Below are 17,547 nucleotides of genomic sequence, written 5' to 3' on the forward strand. Positions count from 1 at the left end.
TTGCTGTACCGCCAGTTATTAATTTCACACCACAAGTGCTGAAAGCCTCAATGAAGGTAAGAGTTAAAGTGGGTCATGTAATGAAGAATGGGCGGCCAGGTGAGCAGCAAGTCTTAACACTGGCATCTAGTGTGTCAGGGTAATGGCAGTTGGAGCTTGTAACATTTTCCACTGAGATCAGGGAAAAACAAAACTGTTTTCTGAGTGAGAGCCAGGTGTGCATCCCACAGTGTCCATCACTATCACTATATAATCTATATAATCTTAGTGATTACCCCACTTAAATGTCAGGATGAAAAATAACAAAAGTAATAAAAAAATTGTTGGTTTATTGCTTGCAAACATCACATATAAACATTTTGATTTGTAATCAGATGGCTGTGTTACACTGATCACTTGTGGTTTCACAGAAATTTAAAAAATGAAATGGGAAATGTTGCAGCTCTGCATAGAAAATAAAACTCTTTGTGATATAATGTGGATTGTATGTATGCTCCGGCTAAGTCTTAGTGGAAATTTTTTTTTTTTTGCTAATGTTCGCAGTTAAAAGATTGAGGAAAAGTGGAAAATTAATACAGCAACAAAGATGGACATTTAATCTCCAATCAGCTGCCTTCAAAACCTTCTTTTTTTTAGCAGACCATTTTTGTGCTTGTTTCCTGGTTGTACCTGTTTACTTGTCCTCTTCTGTGAGTTGTGGATCAGCTACTGTAACAGACACTGAAGCTAAAAGTCTGCAGTGAAACACTTTGAACTTTTTCCCCTTAGTTTATTTGCTGGAGGTAGAAATCTTTGTAGCTGACTTAAACACTTTGAAAATCAAGACTGGTACAGATCCTTTTTCTAATATTCATATTTTCATGTAAAAACTAATTTAAAGTCACACCTGTGACCTGTGTGATTTTAAAGCAACTCTTTAGGTGAGGTTTAACTTGACCCTTGGGATTATTTCAGCTTCTTGGGTTTGAATAAAACAGTTTTCTATTGTACATTTAAGAGAAACATGAGTGAAAGACATCAATCACCAGCAGATGTTACAAAATGTGTCCCACAGCCGTATTGCCATCATAAATCCAATATTTCTGGTCATTAAAAAGTTACAGTCTAAAGCCACAACTTGTGAGTGGAGCCTCTGCATTAGCAACTCATTTCCTTTGGCTGCTAGCCTTAGAGGTCCCCTCTTCACAGACAGGAAGTGATTGTGGTTTTAGGCCCTCAGGCCACGAGCCATGAGGCAGGCGAACACCGTCATCACCATCTTAGGCTTGACTTCCACCAAGTCCTCGGGGAGCGCATACACCCGGGCGCCAATCTTCCTGGACATGGAGATGGCGTACCTAAAGACACAGTAATTGTTGGATTAAATTCCTGCTGCTGGCGATGCAGAGACATTTCTGAACTGTTAAGTGATAAGAAGCTGTAAGAAGAGCTGTACGTACTTTGCGTTGTTGAGTTTCTCCTCGTCAGTCAGGTCTTCGGTCTTCAGCAGGTCGTACCGGATGGATCCAGGCTGGATGGTATCAATCAGGTCAAGAACCGGCATGCTGGTGCTGATGGACCGGTCCTAACCAACAACAACAGCAGAGTTAACGTAAATCTCTCATTGTTTAGTGTTACAGATGTGAAACTACACTGCTATGAGCCTGGTTGCCATCCAGAGTGTAACCAAAAACTCCCTGTTGGGTTTTTGTTCTTGTTTCACACAGAGGATAACCTGTTAAGCAGTTTCATCAAGGCCCAGTGTAACATAAACTTGGATTATTCTGAACCACAAAGCATGCAAAGCAACTCTAGCGAAGTTCAGCAATAAAGATCTGGAGCTGGAAAAAAGTAGAATAGGTTCCCTTTAAAGCCGTGATAAATCTGTGCACAGGAAGTGATGTAATCAAAACTTTGACACTGGAGCATTTAATTGGAGGCTAAGGAGGATTTCCATGTCCATACTGTCGAGGTGTGTTACCTTAAAGCTGGAGATTGTGGATTTTCCGGCCCTTGTCAGGTTGTCGTTAACCCAGGACACGATGGTCTCATCGATCACCTTTTGCCCATCGCCAAGGTCCTCCAAGATATTCAGGGTGTACCTGGGTGCACACACAGGTAGCTTAGAGATTCCTGAATCGGGCATTTCTAAGCAGACTAAGTTAAATAGTTTCTGGTTCCATACACCCTTCAGTGCATTACCACGCTTTCTTTAACAGCCAAACCCCCATTCAAATATCTGCGGATTTCATATCAGGTTAGAACAACAGCCCTCGCAAATCAGAGCAATCAAAACAAGAAGATGAGACCAAAGAGATGTGAGAGGTGAGTGAAGTGAGGTTTTACCTCCTCATGAGCTGCCAGAGCAGAGCGAGGGTGAGGGTTCGATTCCCTTCGTTCAGATCCTGACCCGCAATGCCGACCAGAGAGAACTTGGCCTCCTTCTTTCCCAGCTCCACGGCGTAGTTACAGTTCTCCAGCTGGAACGCACAAACAAAGGCTCGGGTTCAGCACGGATATGTGGATGCTTGAAATCCCTAAAATATTTGATGTCCTGTTGTTTACAGCTGGACACAGGCCAGATCAGGTGAATCCTTTCACAGATATGTGTAATGTGTCATTACAACATGCATAGTATGTGTCACATAACAAAAAAAAATTGTTTGTGAAAGATGTTTTCATTCCAATCATTGGCTGCTGTGAATGAATACAGAAATATTTCAAGAATTCATAGTGGGATCAGGAGAGCGAACATCATTGCAAATTTTGCATATAATATGAATGGAAATTTGAGCTTTCTAGAAAAGGCAACGTGGATTTGGTGCACAGTGTCAAATTTAATGAAAATGTTTTGGGGGGTTTTCATATCCATCATAAATGGATGTCTTTCCCCTTGAAGAGTGAGATGAGAGTCCTTTGAAGAACTGACACAGAAAGAGCCATCGTGTGTGACTTGAACTGTGTTGAGCTGTTGTACCTTCTTCATGTTGCTGCTCAGTTTAGGGTAGGGAGGTTTGTTGACTCTGTCCCAGTCCACTGGTACTTTGATCTTCTCGTACAGCTGGAAGATCACCAAGGCGTCGTCGATGTCTCTGCAGCACAAACAAACACATCACGCTGCTTTGCTGTTGTAATCTGGAGAATGTGTTCATATTCTCAACATGCTGCATGTCAAAGAAGGACAGAGGAAGACCGGTGAGGTGTCTTACGCGTAGAGATGGTTGACACGAGGGTTGACTCCCAGTGAGTTCATCCAGTTCCTGAAGGTGCGCTCCTCTCTGGTTTCACCTGGAAACAAACAAACAAACAAAAAAAGTCTGCTATTAAACATCCATGGCAGGAAAACTAGGGCACAGAGATCGGGAAAGTTGGGAATCTCTCACATATGAATTAAGCCCGCTTTGAGTGCTCAGAAAGAGTAGAAAAGCGCTATATAAGAACCAGTCCATTTACCATTTACCATTTACATTACCTTCGATGGAGCTCCAGTCGATGTCCTGGTTCTCTGGCTTCTTCAGAGCCGGGTATTTGTTAAACAGATTGGCAACAAAAGCCAAGTTGAGCTTAGGGTTGCCGCGGACGACATCTGTGGGCATAACGAACTGTCTGCACCCGAGCCGGTCGGCCTGGTCCAGCATGAGCTCCGCTCGCTTCAGGTCGTCTTTCTCCTGCAGAGCGAGCAGCAAGGCCGACATTAGAATGTGAGAACCAAATCAGAGTTTCCTGCACTCAAAATAAGCTGCTGGCCCACACACCTGCTCTCATCACCGCACCGGCCGCTGATCCCAGCTGATTACTGCACTACTTAAGATGGCGAGTCTGCACTAGTCTTCGCTGGATCGTTGAGCTATCAGCGTCAGTCAAACTTGTGTATCTGCCAACCTGTATCTTGAAAGCCCTTTGTTATTATCCCGCTAACCCGACCTTTTGTGTTTAGATCGTTTTTGGAACCGGATTCTGAGAGGAGTGACTGAGGAGGAGCTTTTGTACAGAAAGTGTGGAGCACCCTTCCCCCTAACCCTGTTTCCCACGGACCCTGGCGACCCGGACCCGTTTCCCCTGCACGTTGTATATAGCCACTTGGTGATTGTGTTCACTGTGAATAAATGCACTGTTCTTCGCTTAAAGGAATACCCTGGCCTGCGCCTGAGTCTCTTTCGGAAACCATATCAGAACTAGTTCTATAAATGGTCACTATGGCTATCAGATGCATGCTCAGGTGTCTTACCCTGAGTCCTGACATGTCAACGGCAATGGGGGGAATTCCCTCTTCGTCTCCTTTGGGTGCCACCTGGTTCAGCAGGTTGTAGTACGCCTTCGAATCCTGGAACAAACAGTTTGGAAAGGTTACCTTCTAGCAGCCAAACAAAAACTTCACACTGTAGAGAAGAAAAGGTCTTTAATGTGAGTCTGTCTGTAGTACGGTATCGATGAAAAATTGATGTTGGCTGATTTTACTTTCGTTTAAGAATAAAAGTGATCACAACTCGGCTACTCCAGTTCTTTTCTCCGTTTGGTCTGCGGGACTCTGAGAACACAGAGTTAGACTTACTTTTGCTGATGTTGTTTAAACCCAGCTTGTGTTTCTGGGCCTGAGACTGCTTATGCATTATACACAAGGCCCAGATGTGTGTGTGTGTGTGTGTGTGTGTGTGTGTGTGTGTGTGTGTGTGTGTGTGTGTGTGTGTGTGTGTGTGAGTGATCACCTTGATGTCGTTGTTGAAGTTGTTGATCTTGCCACAGCCCGCCTCCTCCAGGTGATAGTTGGCCCAACGCAACAGCAGCTCCTCGGGGGAAAGTTTCATCAGATCCTCAAGACTCTCTCCATCCCGCAGCAGAGCGATCAGAGCTGCACGCATGTGTTTTCATTAAAAACATCCTCATGTGCATGGAGTGAGTATAGATTAGCTGGTAAGCAACTGAAAAGTAGCTGGTGGCTTTGGTTTTACTTTTGTCTTGAATACATGAATCTGATTCTCAGCAAGTAAATAATATCACTTCCAAAGTATTTTTTTAACATCTGTGGTCATTTTTTAGTCTATTTTTAGCTTTCATTGTATTCTAAATGAGAAACACACGCACCTTCATTCCTGCTGAGCTCAATGTCAGCGAACAGCCCGATCTTGATGACCTGCCACAGCAGACCCAGGACCAGGTGCTGCCTGCCCTCCTTCAGGTCCTCAGCTCCAATGTTCACCACATGGCAGCCAATGGCTGATGCAGAGTTCAGGGCCAGGTTCAGGTTCTCCTGTTAGATCAAGCAGTAAGATATCCCATGCACAGAGACTCTGTTAGACTGCTGATTGTGCACAGTGGTAGGTAAAGGAGATGAAAAGCGTTGCCAGAATCCAGGAGAGTCTCACCTGGATGGTGAAGGGTGTGAGCTTTTTCTTGTTGATTGTTCTCTCATCGATGGTGTCGGCTACAGACAGGTTGATCATTTTACTAACAAGAGAGGAAAAACATCCAGATTGATAACGGAACTGTTTTCTTTCCCCAATTCGAAAGTAGAACTGATAAAGGCTTTTTTTTTAAATGTCCCTGAAGCTAAGATATCTCAGCAAAGAAGTACAGTACATTTAAGAGATCTAAAAATTATTACACAGTATCACAGTTGTCTTCTTTTTTGGAGTTGGATTTCTCATTTAAACTTTTAAATTTGCTCAAATTTTCAGTTTATAACCAACCAGTAAAGTTATTATAGCTATTTAAAACTGAAGTAATATCCAACCCAAGCACGTCTGTAAAAATTATGCAAACTGGGTCAACCCCTGTATGTAAAACCGTGATTTAAGTTTTCAGGAAGTCAGCTGTTGTTCCTGTGAAAGATAACGTACCAGAGAACGATCCCATCTCCCATGGCGGTGAACAGGTCGTTGGTGTTAGGATCCATGGGCAGAACATGTTTGCAGTCTGGATCCTTCTCCAGAGCTTTATTGATCCAGTTCACAAAGGCTACCTTTTCCTCCTCTGCAGAACAAAAAAAGCAAATTAAAGTGAGCAGCTGGATGATCATCTGCATCGACCACGTGCAAAATATTAACAAAACTGATTGTTTGGTTTTTTTTGTTTCTTTTTATAAACATATGTGTGTCAGACTTTGGTGTCTGATTCATTCAGATGATTTCCTGAGGCAAGTTCAACAATGCACACATATAACAACAGATGTACTTTTTACTGACTCAGACTATTTGAATTTTCTATCGGTGGCCTCATTTATCCTGATGCATTTCATTCACACAGGTTAGCATCTCATATTGAATAATAGGTTTGTTTTATTGTTTACATAAACACTTTTAAGCTTGGTTGGCATCAAATCAAGTGAACTATTGATATGAAAACTCTCCAGTAATGTCTGATGTATTCAGATGGTTTGGGTGTGTGTGTGTGTGTTTCCATATCTTTGTGGGGACCAAAAATGAGAATGTTACTATGCTTACGGGAACCAACAGACCTTATGGAGTAAAATGCCTGTCCCCACAAGGTTGAAGGCATTTTTGAGACTCAAAATGTGGTTTTAGTGTCAGGCTTACAGTTAGGTTATGGTTAAGTTTAGGCTAAGGGTTAGGGTTAGGCACTCATTTTTGATGGTTAGGGTAAGCGGCTAGAGAGAAAGCGTGATATCAATTTGATGGCCCTACTAAGATATGAAAACACGACTGTGTGTGTGCTGACCTGAGTAAGAGTGCTGAGTGCCAGTCTGCTCTGAGGTTCCTGCCACATTACAGATGCCCTCCTTCTTGGTGATTGCTTTCTTGAAGGTCTTTGCAACCTCTGCACTCTTTAGTCCATGGACAATCTGGAGATGGGAACAAGAAAGAAAGGTGAGAAATAATCATTTATGCAGTATGCATGAAGTGAGTGATCAACACACTATGTCTGCACTGTGTATTTGTCTGATCATTCTACAGTAAACTCACTTCAGTAAACTTATCAAAGTTGAGCTCTTCGCTGCTCTTGCTCAGCTCCTGGATCATCTCTCTGACTCTGTAGCCCGGCAGTGAAAGGTTGGCAGCCTTGAGGACAGCATCAAGCTCATCCTTGCTGATAATGCCGTCATTGTCCACATCTGGAGGAGGATGGAGGGGAAAGCACAACTTTAAAGAGGGTCCATTAAACTTTCCCTATAAAGTCTCATACAATGAAGACAGTAAAGGAACTCATGTGAGCCGCTCTGAATGGCTCAGGCACAGCTCTGTATGATGTCAGGTGGATATCCTTAATATGGTCATCTCAGGCACACAGCGGGTGGGTGGAGCTTCTGTGCGCCCAAATCATCTCCTCTTCAACTCCAACCAATCAGAAGAAAGATGGAGTGAAGCTAAAGTCATCATGCAAAGCTACTCTACTCTGCTCTATTCACTCTGCTAACGGCGCAGATTGCACACTACTCTCTAACCCAATGTCCGGCCTGAAATATTAGTCATAGGTATTGTTTCATTATCTAACTTCATGTCCGGTGTGTAACTTCCTTCTCATCTCTGTGGCTGCACAGGCTGCTGAGATTACACATCATCCTTACTCAAATATTCAAAATGATATTAGTTTAACCTGTTGCTGTGTCTTCTTAGGGATCTCTTCCTTACATGGCATTTGTATTTATTTGAATGGTAACTGTATGAAATTTGGAATGATCAAATCTTTGTCATGAGAAGAAAGAAAAATACTATTAGAGGAAAGAACTATCAAAAGACAGCCAAGTCTGACTTTTCCCACTCACCCAGGACATTTTAAACACACTAACAGAGTCAAAGTCTTACATCTTTTGAGCACACCTTCAGAGATCCTCTGAACATCAGACTTTTAGTCACTTTAATTTTAAAACTGTGATTTTAAAACTGTATATACTGTATATTCTGTGTATTTATTATCTCACTCTTATTGCCTGTTCTTATTGTCCTTATCTTCAACGTTATGCTGCTCTGTTGTTTGTTAATTGCACCTTGGGGATAAATAAAGTCTTTCTGATTCTGATCTATCTTACCAATTTTAGTGAACGCTTCTCTAAGATCCTCCAGCTCCTCTGCAGTGATCGGTGGGGCGGCCATGTTGAAGCGTGAATCAGTAGAGGAACCTGAAACTGGCACAAGAGAAAAAACACAAGACATCCTTAAATTTAAAAGTCAAAGCCTGTCAGCACTGAGGAGCATGTAAGCAGGGACCATGTGGTGGAGAAAGAAAGAGGAAATTCAAAGATGGTATCCTGATTTTCTACTGTGAAGCAAACTGCTCAGTTCTCATTTCTGCCAGTGTAAAACTTCCTGCTTGTGCTTCACTTCCTGCCTGACAGACAAAAGCCTCTCTGTTCATTACTGCTGCGTGTGTAATAAGATCAGAGCACTCTGAGGTCCCCCAGGTAACCTTTAACCACCCACAGTCAAGTCGCAAGTACACACAAATTCTTTGCCAAAAGAGGAAACAGCACAGTGATGCTCTGGTTCACAAAAACCCTGTTTAGTAACCTGAATCTTTTCATTCACATTAAGCTGCGTCTGCATTTGTAGATGGCGGTTGTCTAGTCGACATTCAAGCCTCCAGTTTTGTAATTACCACCTCATCATATGTCAATCAAAAGTATCCTTTGCTCTCATTGGTGGGTGCATCAGCTGCTCACCTTGAAGCTGAACTTGGAAACGGCCTATTTTTGTTTCACTCTGTATCCCTGACACCCTGCAGTCTCCAGTCGACACAACACTGCTGGTCTCTTCCTGTGTGGACGTCTCTGAAGAACATTTCTAGAAACACGGTCCCTCTAACAACCCATGCAATAAATAAAGGGTCTACCCAAAGCTGTGCAACAACAACAAGTCTCACTCTATGGGGTGGTACTTTTTAATTGCTGAGAATCTTTTGAGGTACTGAGTGTAGCCACTGGTTTAGCAGCAGCTACCATCGCTTCAGTAAATCAAGGAATCGCTCTATGCATCTCTGTTAGTCTAGCTTGATGACTGTTTATGTTGTTTGGACATAAATCAATTGGATTAGGGTCGTCTCATTTTGACGGTATTTTCTCTGCTGCTAGGCAATCAGTGGGCGGAGCCATCACCCCTACTACTGGGCATCAAAAGAGGTTCTTATGCTAAAAGATTTGTGATGTAACAGAAAATTCAGATGATTGCAGTTTAGAGCCAAAGAGAATTAGCTCAGAGACCACAGCAACCAAAGCTGCAGCTGTCTGAGAATTTACATTTCTGGGTGTTATCATTACTGATTTGATTTATAGTCAAAGACGACGTTACCCTGTTTGAATCTGTGATAAACGATGAACCACAATTTAAGCTAGTGATTAAATTAAGAAGAATTAAACTAATTTATTTAGTTTTTGAGAGCTGATGAAGAGATCAAGAGATGGATGGATCGATGGCATGTTCAAACTCTGTCTAGCTTTCATTTGGGGACAAACATCCACCAGGAACTGGAGACAGGGATCTGCAAACAGAAACTCTCACACCATGTTGTTGCATGCAAAAATGCTGCAGTAGAGCTAATGATGTTTTATGTGTAAGCTGACTCTCAGCTGCTGAAGGCACATTTTGCTCCTTGGATGTAGAAGTTTTAGTTCTGAGGACTGCTGGGAGCCCATCAACCTCAGCCTTTCAGCCTCTGTCTAAAACAGCTTCTTGGACGCAACAACACAGTCAGGTTTTACTCCTTTAGATGTTCTTTACTCACAAAAAAGTTGAAATTCACAGAGAGGAACTGAGCAACTGAAGATGTGATCGATGATCTCAGTTCAGTGGGGAAGTTTGAGGTCACATCGCAAATGAGGCAGAGCAGTGCCAAACTTCAGACTGCAAGTGTGGAAACTTTGACTATTTGTAACATTTACTTCTGATGCTGTAATGTGACAGAAGGTCCTTTATTTCACCGTTCTGCCAGTTTTGGTTTAACACTCTAGATACAGATTTATTTATTCATGTACTATTTATGCCACCGAGTAAACCTAATGTTTCCAGTGTCCCTTAGGCAACACAGAGACTAAATGAACAGAAATCATTGCATTATATTCTCCTTGCACTATCATGCGTTGCATTTTTAAAGAACGCGATTTAACTGGAGCGCTGTCGATTTTTGCAGCCAAACAGTCACGTTGACAATGACCACATGTGTTCATGACCTGTTTCTTTTTTGCTTATTAGAAATGAAAAAGCAGCAGATAAGGAAGAGTGAAGCAGTTCTGAGTAGCTGCCAATCACATGACGTTCTATTTCAGTCTGTCATGATTCACTCCGAGCATTTGTCGACTTCAGATCCTTTTTTGGCAGTCGAATGTGAAGAGAAACACAAAGTAACATTTAAGACAAAAGGAGGAACGGGGGTACAACAGATTTACAGGGAAGACGGTTTGATGATGACTTTAAAATTTATGACTTTATTAATGAAATTGTTGGATGAAAAGCAACCTGATGTAAGGGATGATAAGAAAAGGCAAATTGCTGTAAAATGCATATCGATTTATTAGATGGTGTCGCAGTATAAAGAGAAGTGTCTCAGCCTGCGTTTCCATGTTATGCAATTGAAGGATACTGATGAAAGATAAGTAACTGATTGCAGACAGCTGTAAGGTAATGACGAAATACTTTGTTTAAAATGACTGTTGTAAAATTACCTGTTATACCAATGTTAATGAGGGGCAGCCAATCAAAAGAAAGCTGCCTTAAAAAGAGTAAAGTTAGCTGATTCCAGGTGATCTATCCAAGATAGGATAAATAAAGACGCAGCTAATATTGGTATGAGTCAGAATATGTAAATGTGTAAAAACACCCAAACTTCTTCTCCTTTCGTTTTTCCCCATGAATGCTAAAACCGCTAAAGCTAACCCCACTGAGCTACAAGTGAAGAAAAAAAATAAAGAAAGACTTAATGATGCACATTTGTGGATCAGATCCATAGAGATGACAGGTTACAGATGTATGAATCATTTGGATTGAACTGTGCAGGTTACAGTAAATGTTTCTCAGCCTCAAGTGGGCAACAGTGAAATGTCCTTCATGGAGGGCCGGACTGGGTTTTGTTTAATTGTTTATAAAGAGTGAGAATAGGTGTAGGAGATGATTAGCTCCTTTCTGCAGCAGCCCTTTGGACTTGGAAGCAAGGCACTCAGATACACTAATAAAAAGATTCCTCGCCCGCAATGAACATGAAACAATAAATATGAGAACAATGCAACTGAAATATAAGGTTAATTTATTCAAATAATTCATGATTAAGGAAAATGTGCCTGGTGTAAACTGCATTTGTACCAATCAAGTAAATTTCATTTGGGCAGATTCCATTAAATGTAACATTTCACATTTACTTGTGTAACTAAATTATTTGGGAAACTTACATGTAATTAAATTAGTTAGCAATAAACACAGCCTGAAGTCAGCAATAGATAGATCTATAGATACTTACATAGATGTTACAGCAGCATGATAAAGGATAAAAAATAGTGCAGTCTAAGATATACAAAGATAAACAACATAGTTGGATAAATGTGCCACAAGCACCCAAAAAGGGCCTTATAAGGGATTTATACTGTTAGATTATTTATACTATTAAATTTGGGCAGATTCTTTTTCTTTTTTTCGAGCGTGGGTGAATGACAAACGCAAGACTCAACCACTGGCAAACATTAGCTGCTGCTAGTATGTCTGCTCTGGCACTCTTATTTTGATTTTGGAGCCAAATTCACCATGCGCACACATGTAAGCTTTTCATATCTTTTAGGTACGAGAATTAGCTTTGAGCCACTGAAAATCAAGCGGCCTGTTAGACAGCAGCCAGAAGTCAGAAGCAGAAATGAAACTCCGCTCAGCAAAAGTACGGGTCTTAACACTTTTAATGTGCTAAAAGTCTTGCAATGGGTCATGGAAATGAAATGACTCAGTCTGGCCTTTATGGTGCAAAGTGTCGCTGAGCTCTTCTGCACTGATGCTCTTCCATGATCTGCCTCAAACTATCTCTGTGGCAAGAAGTTCCAGTTTCTTTTCACAGTTTTATTTTTAGAGATTTTTTAGATCAACTATTTCTGATTTAGCATCTGCATGCATGAGTTCTCCTTTTGTTGCTAATATTGTTTTCCTTCTGAAAACTTTAACCGCCTTAAAAACAGGGTTTACGGTTCACATGGTTTAACTTTCTCATGTACATGGGTCATGAGTCTGTGTGTATTTCACCTTTTCCCAGCACTGCTTTGTATCTTGACTCTGGCTAACACCTGGACTAAACAGCATTTATAATAAAACAACAACAACAAAAATATTAAAATCTAAAGTTACTTACACATGAATGTTGTGTCTGAAATCTCTTAGTGTAATTTCTAACATAGTTAAAATAGTGAAGTGTTGCTGAAGCTTTGATGATTTAGGATTACTAAATATGTCCCCAGCGAGAGGCGGGGCATGCACTAGCCAAGTCATCAGCCTGTCAGCCTGTCAGAAGCAATCAGACAACCACGCTCACATTCACACCTACACCCCAATATGCACGTCTCTGAACCCAAAACGAACCCACGCAGACATGAGGAGAACGTGCAAGCTCCACGCTGAGAGGCCCCAGCTGGGATTTGTACCAGTTCTTCTGCTGTGAGGTGACCCTGCACCACTGCGCCACCTGATATTAAAACAATCTAACTGTAAAGATTTCCACCTTCCACTTTGAAAATAATCGGAGAACATGCCACCAAAGCTCTGCACGCTGCTATGGTGAGCTGGCGTCATTACAGAGAAAAGCGTGGGGGGAAAACATGATGCAAACAGGCCATTTTAGTGTGTTCTATGTGTTAAAGCGAGGGCGGTATGTTTCCTCACCGCAGCATCGCATATCCCATGCTTCGTGCATGCTGTCATTTGTTTAACAAAGCCTCACACCACAGGAAACGCTTTTACACCTATGTTTCTCCTCATTTCCATTCGGCCTCTTAATGGCCTGCAGCGGCACGATCTAAAACATGCAACACTAGCAAGCGTCAACAATTTCCTGCACTGAATGTGCACGTGTTGCTTCATCTGTTGGCAAGCATCCTGTTTCATCAGAATATTGCATGATTGACAAGTAAAATCAAATAGCAAAGTAGTGTAGCAGAAGTATTATTATTTGGTAAACATGAGTACAAGTACTTTAAAAAGCTGCAAAAAGCACAAAGAAAGAGGGCCGTCTCAAAGCATCATGGCCCCGATCTCATCTCTTAGTGCGCATCGTCCAAGCGGCTCTGAGTTAACTGTATCCACAGCTTAGCATCTTCTCCAATCATAAAGTATTAATCGCTTGTCCTGAGATGATCTCTAGATTTCTGCCCACCCATTGCTACCTTAAAGGGATTTTTTTGCAGTTGAAGTTTGAAAACCGCAAACTTCCTTTTTCAGCTCTCTGCACTGTTCCTCTCCCCCATGCAGGCCTCACTCTGCTTCTAACTGCTCTTATTGTTTAATTTATGTGTGGCAGGTGTTAAATGATTAAAGGCAACATGCACGCTGTAAACAAGGCGTTTAGGTTTGGAGCAAACAAGGTTTGGAGTTTTGTGCTGTTGGTTTCTAAAGCAGGGCAGGCTTTAATGAATACAGCAGCAAAACCGAGCTGCAGTCAAGAAAGATCCAGCTTCAGTACTAAAATCAATGGCTGTGCAGCTATATATGCGATAATACATCATTACAAAGATGTCCTGCAGAGATGTCCTTTATCTCTCGGTCTTTCTTGCTCTCTCTCTCTATCTTTTAATATTTAATATCTATTAAATATTAAAAAGAAAAATCTGAGTCTTTCTCTCACCCTGCAGTTACGCCTTCAGGAAATACCTACGTGGATTAGAAGCCACCTGCCCTCTACCTTCTTTACCTGAGAGACGTAGTGAGGAAGCTGATCTCTGGGCTCGGAGGGTTACACTTGTCGTCTGTCTTTATCTCTTTCGTCCTCAGTCGGTTCTTCTGGCTGCTGTGCTGCTCACTGCTTTTCAGACAGCGCACTGAGTTGGGACTGAAAGCAGGGCAACGACGCATCTATTCAAATCTAAGAGGAAGGAAGTGACATGCAACACTTGAAACTAGAAACAGGAATGAAAGGCGTTTTTTGTCTTTATATGGCAATGCGCGGTGGCTACAAGTCAAGGTGACCCCCCACCGCTAAAGGTTTGAAGCTTCTTTTACAGTTTTTGAGCAGTCGCCGTGGACGTTTAGGTGTCGCAGGACTCCAGTGGTATCATTTAAAACATTGTGACATCAAAAAGAAGGTGTTAGTTAAAAGAAACAAATTCAATAGATGAATCAATACTGAAGAAATGTGGGCAAGTAGTTTTTCTCCGTCACCTTATATCATTTAGTATCTACTTATTTAATCTGCAGTTTCATTTTTATTTGGATATAATTGTGGTTGTTAGTGTTGTTGTTGTTGTTGTTAGATAAAGCAAGGAGGGAAGCTGAGAGGCAGGTAAAGACAAAAAGTAGAGAAAGACTACTAACAGAGAGCTGGAGTTACAGAGAGCCATGCACGGAGGAACAGTTAGGTAAACTACAGCTGTGCTGTGAAAAAGAATATTTTCATGCCCACCTGTAAAAAACTAAGTGTGGCATTAATGCTTCCATAGAAACTAAGAGGGTAAGTATCAAGTGCAGTTAATTAAATGACGATCAAAAAGTGTGAGCACCTCTAAAAAGCAGAGGTTGTGGCAGTTTGCAGGTCTGGAGTAGTTAAGTGCAGGGGTGTGTCAGCACAGTGCATCAACCTTCCCAAAGTTCCAGCAAATTCCCTCCAAAGTCAGACTGTGCAATTCTCAGAGAACCTGCAAAAATACACAACAAAAAACAATGTCAGACTTTAAAGACTGCAGCTAGCAAGCTAATGTTAAAGTTCATGATGGCACAATTAGAAAAAGACTGAACAAATATGACTTGTTTGGAAGGTTTGCCAGGAGAGAGTCTCAGCTCTCTAAAAAGTACATCTCAGCACAAACCACAAAGACATCTGGAACAATGTCCTTTGGATAGATGAGACCAAAGTGAAGATGTTTGACCATAAAGCACAGCACTGTATTTGGAGAAACCCAAACACAGTTAATAAGCACAAACACCTCATACCAGCTGTCAAACACGGTGGTGGGGGGGTCATGATTTGGTCACAGGACCTGGGCACATTGGTGTCACTGAGTCACCGCGAACTATTCGAGAGTCAAATGTGTGACCATCTATCTGATCTCTAATGATCCCAAGCACACCCATCAAATCTACAATAGAATGGCTGAAAAAGAAAGGAATTGAGCTTGTGTAATGGCGGAGTCAAAGTCCAGACCTCAGTCTGACTGAAATCTTGTGGTAGAAACTCAAGAGAGCAGTGCGCAGACAAAAAACCTCAAACTTCAACAAAGTGAAACAACATTACAAAGAAAATGGACCAAAATGAACCCACAATAATGTGAGATACCAGCAAGTCATAGAGAAAAGATTACTTCTAATTATTGTACTTAGTGCACTTTGTTTTTCACAGGATTGCTCAGAGTCCTCTGAAAGCTCTCTTTTTTACGACATTATACAGTACTGTGCAAAAGTCTTGAGCCACCCCTCACTTTTTTATAAAAGGGAAAATAGGTGCAGTGATTTATGGAAACGTGCAATTGTATCCTTGTAACTACCTGAAAGTCCATATTTGGCATGGCCACCTTTATTCTTCAGCAAAGCCTGAAAACTCATAGGTAAGCTACTAAGTAATTTGTGTAATCTCTAAAGGTTGATTCTGTTCATCTGGATGTAGCATTTTCAGTGGGAGAAACGTTTTGTCACTCATCCAAGTGACTTCTTCAGTCTCAGCTGACTGCAGGTTTCTCCAACCTTATAAACAGTACATTTGCATAATGACTGAAACTAGCCCACTGAAGGAACGATGGGCTGGGAGGTCAGTTCCTTCATCATAATTATGCAAATTCTCATGACCACTGATCAAAGCCCACTGATCAATGGCCATGAGTACCATTCACAGAGAGTTGGGGAATGGCTGCAATCACAGCATTGATTAGGCCCCCTCCTCGATTCAGAGATGGTCTTTCCCTTTTCATGTAAATGGCCTCCTTGACTCTGCGCTCAAACCAGCAGGAGGGGAGGAACAGGGAGGAACGCTGGTTTGAGCGCTGAGTCAAGGAGGCCACGTCCAGATGAACAGAATCAACCTTTGGAGATTTACTTACCTGGATGATTGAGCATGCATCAAGATAATTTGTGTAATAGTTTGAACCAAATATTAAAAATATGGATTCATCACTCCACTAGCCCACTGACTGCGTTACCCCTGAATGTGTGGTTTGTTATCTAATTGTGAAAACAGCTGGTTGATCCTGGTTGTTCCTACGGGTCACTTAAGCAAAGTAGTGCCATGTAGTAGCTATTTGTAGCTGTGCCCATAGAGGGATGTTCTTACAAAAACACTTTCCAAAGAGCCCACATGCTGCCACCCACTGGACTCCTGGTGACCACTTGACTGTTTCCATCTATTTTAAGATGTGACTAATTACAAACAGAACTGGAGTACATAATATGTCCACTAAAGTGTTTTTGCATAACTTAACTAACATGCCATTTTAAGCCTTAGTGTGTTATTCTGCTAGGCTAGGTTCTTAGCAACTCAGGACTATAGTAAATGCTAACTAAATCATATTTTTAATGTTTCTCAAACTTTTAATAATGTTCTGGTGATAAAAATGATAGAATTACTGTTGGTGATCCCTAAGCCTGGCCACACTGTTACAGAAGCTTATCTGTTTGGCTTATTGCCATAGTAACTTTAAGGGCACTATATCTGATTTAGTTACCAGCACTACTTTCCTTGATAGATGTTATTACCTGGTTATAGGTCAATCAATGGTATTCTGCACTCTCATTGGTAGTCACTTCAATTATTTAACCATTAGTTAGTTATTATTAACCTCTGGTTCTCTTCCACAGTGTGTCTTTTGTCTTTTTCCTTCCCACTGTCACCACATGCTTGTTCAAAGGGGTTCATATGATTGTTGGGTTTTTCTTTGTATTATTGTAAGACCTTTACCTTATAATACAAAGCACCTGTTGTTGTGATTTGACTGCTGCTGTTATAAATACATACGTTTTTTTCAATGGACAAATTGTCAAGTGGAAAACTCTCTTGAAAAAAGAAATGGCCTGCTGTTGGCTGTGGTCACCAGAGGAATACAAAAGAGGAACAGAGCACATTCTCACATACATAAATCTTCCTTTTAAAAAAACAAAACAAAAAAAAACAAATGTCGTTGTCTAAATTCAAACCAAAACTGCTGAATCACTTAGTGCTGCTCAAATCTGGTCTGAGCAGCATTAAGTGGATCATTTCAAGTCGTCTGGTGAGTCAGTGACATCCAACCCAAATTGGGGCATCACATGGTAATGATGTCAGGTCAACATATGGCTGGTGTTGAAGAAAAGAAAGAAGTGATAGATGAGCAATGTTAAATTGTGTTGTAATAACTGCATTTTCTGCAGCCATGTGTAATTTTTTTAAAGTAGACTCTTGGATGCGTAAATAACAGGAAGTGCACCGCGCAATATCTGTGTCTAAACTCTGAGCACGTTCTGTTCCTCTTTCTCAACATAC

General features: G+C 41.4%; 1 protein-coding gene across 1 annotated transcript; it reads right to left on the minus strand.

Annotated features, from left to right (window-relative positions):
* Positions 1 to 309: 309 nt before the first annotated feature.
* Positions 310 to 13,951, minus strand: lcp1 (lymphocyte cytosolic protein 1 (L-plastin)). The gene is made up of 16 exons (XM_086266327.1): positions 13,798 to 13,951; positions 7,964 to 8,059; positions 6,900 to 7,048; positions 6,655 to 6,778; positions 5,817 to 5,949; positions 5,343 to 5,424; positions 5,062 to 5,227; positions 4,686 to 4,828; positions 4,208 to 4,303; positions 3,452 to 3,647; positions 3,189 to 3,267; positions 2,957 to 3,071; positions 2,326 to 2,459; positions 1,961 to 2,081; positions 1,440 to 1,564; positions 310 to 1,337 (listed from the first exon to the last, which is right to left on the minus strand). The coding sequence occupies exons 2-16, from the start codon at positions 8,025 to 8,027 to the stop codon at positions 1,208 to 1,210; spliced, it is 1,857 nt and encodes a 618-aa protein (XP_086122453.1). The 5' UTR covers positions 8,028 to 8,059; positions 13,798 to 13,951; the 3' UTR covers positions 310 to 1,207.
* Between the last annotated feature and the right edge of the window lie 3,596 nt (positions 13,952 to 17,547).

The sequence above is a fragment of the Aulonocara sp. 'chitande type north' Nkhata Bay genome, linkage group LG16 (genome assembly GCF_057382095.1).
Source record: "Aulonocara sp. 'chitande type north' Nkhata Bay isolate Kocher_YH1m ecotype deep benthic linkage group LG16, A_spYH_male_GT1.1, whole genome shotgun sequence".
Classification (NCBI taxonomy): Eukaryota; Metazoa; Chordata; class Actinopteri; order Cichliformes; family Cichlidae; genus Aulonocara; species Aulonocara sp. 'chitande type north' Nkhata Bay.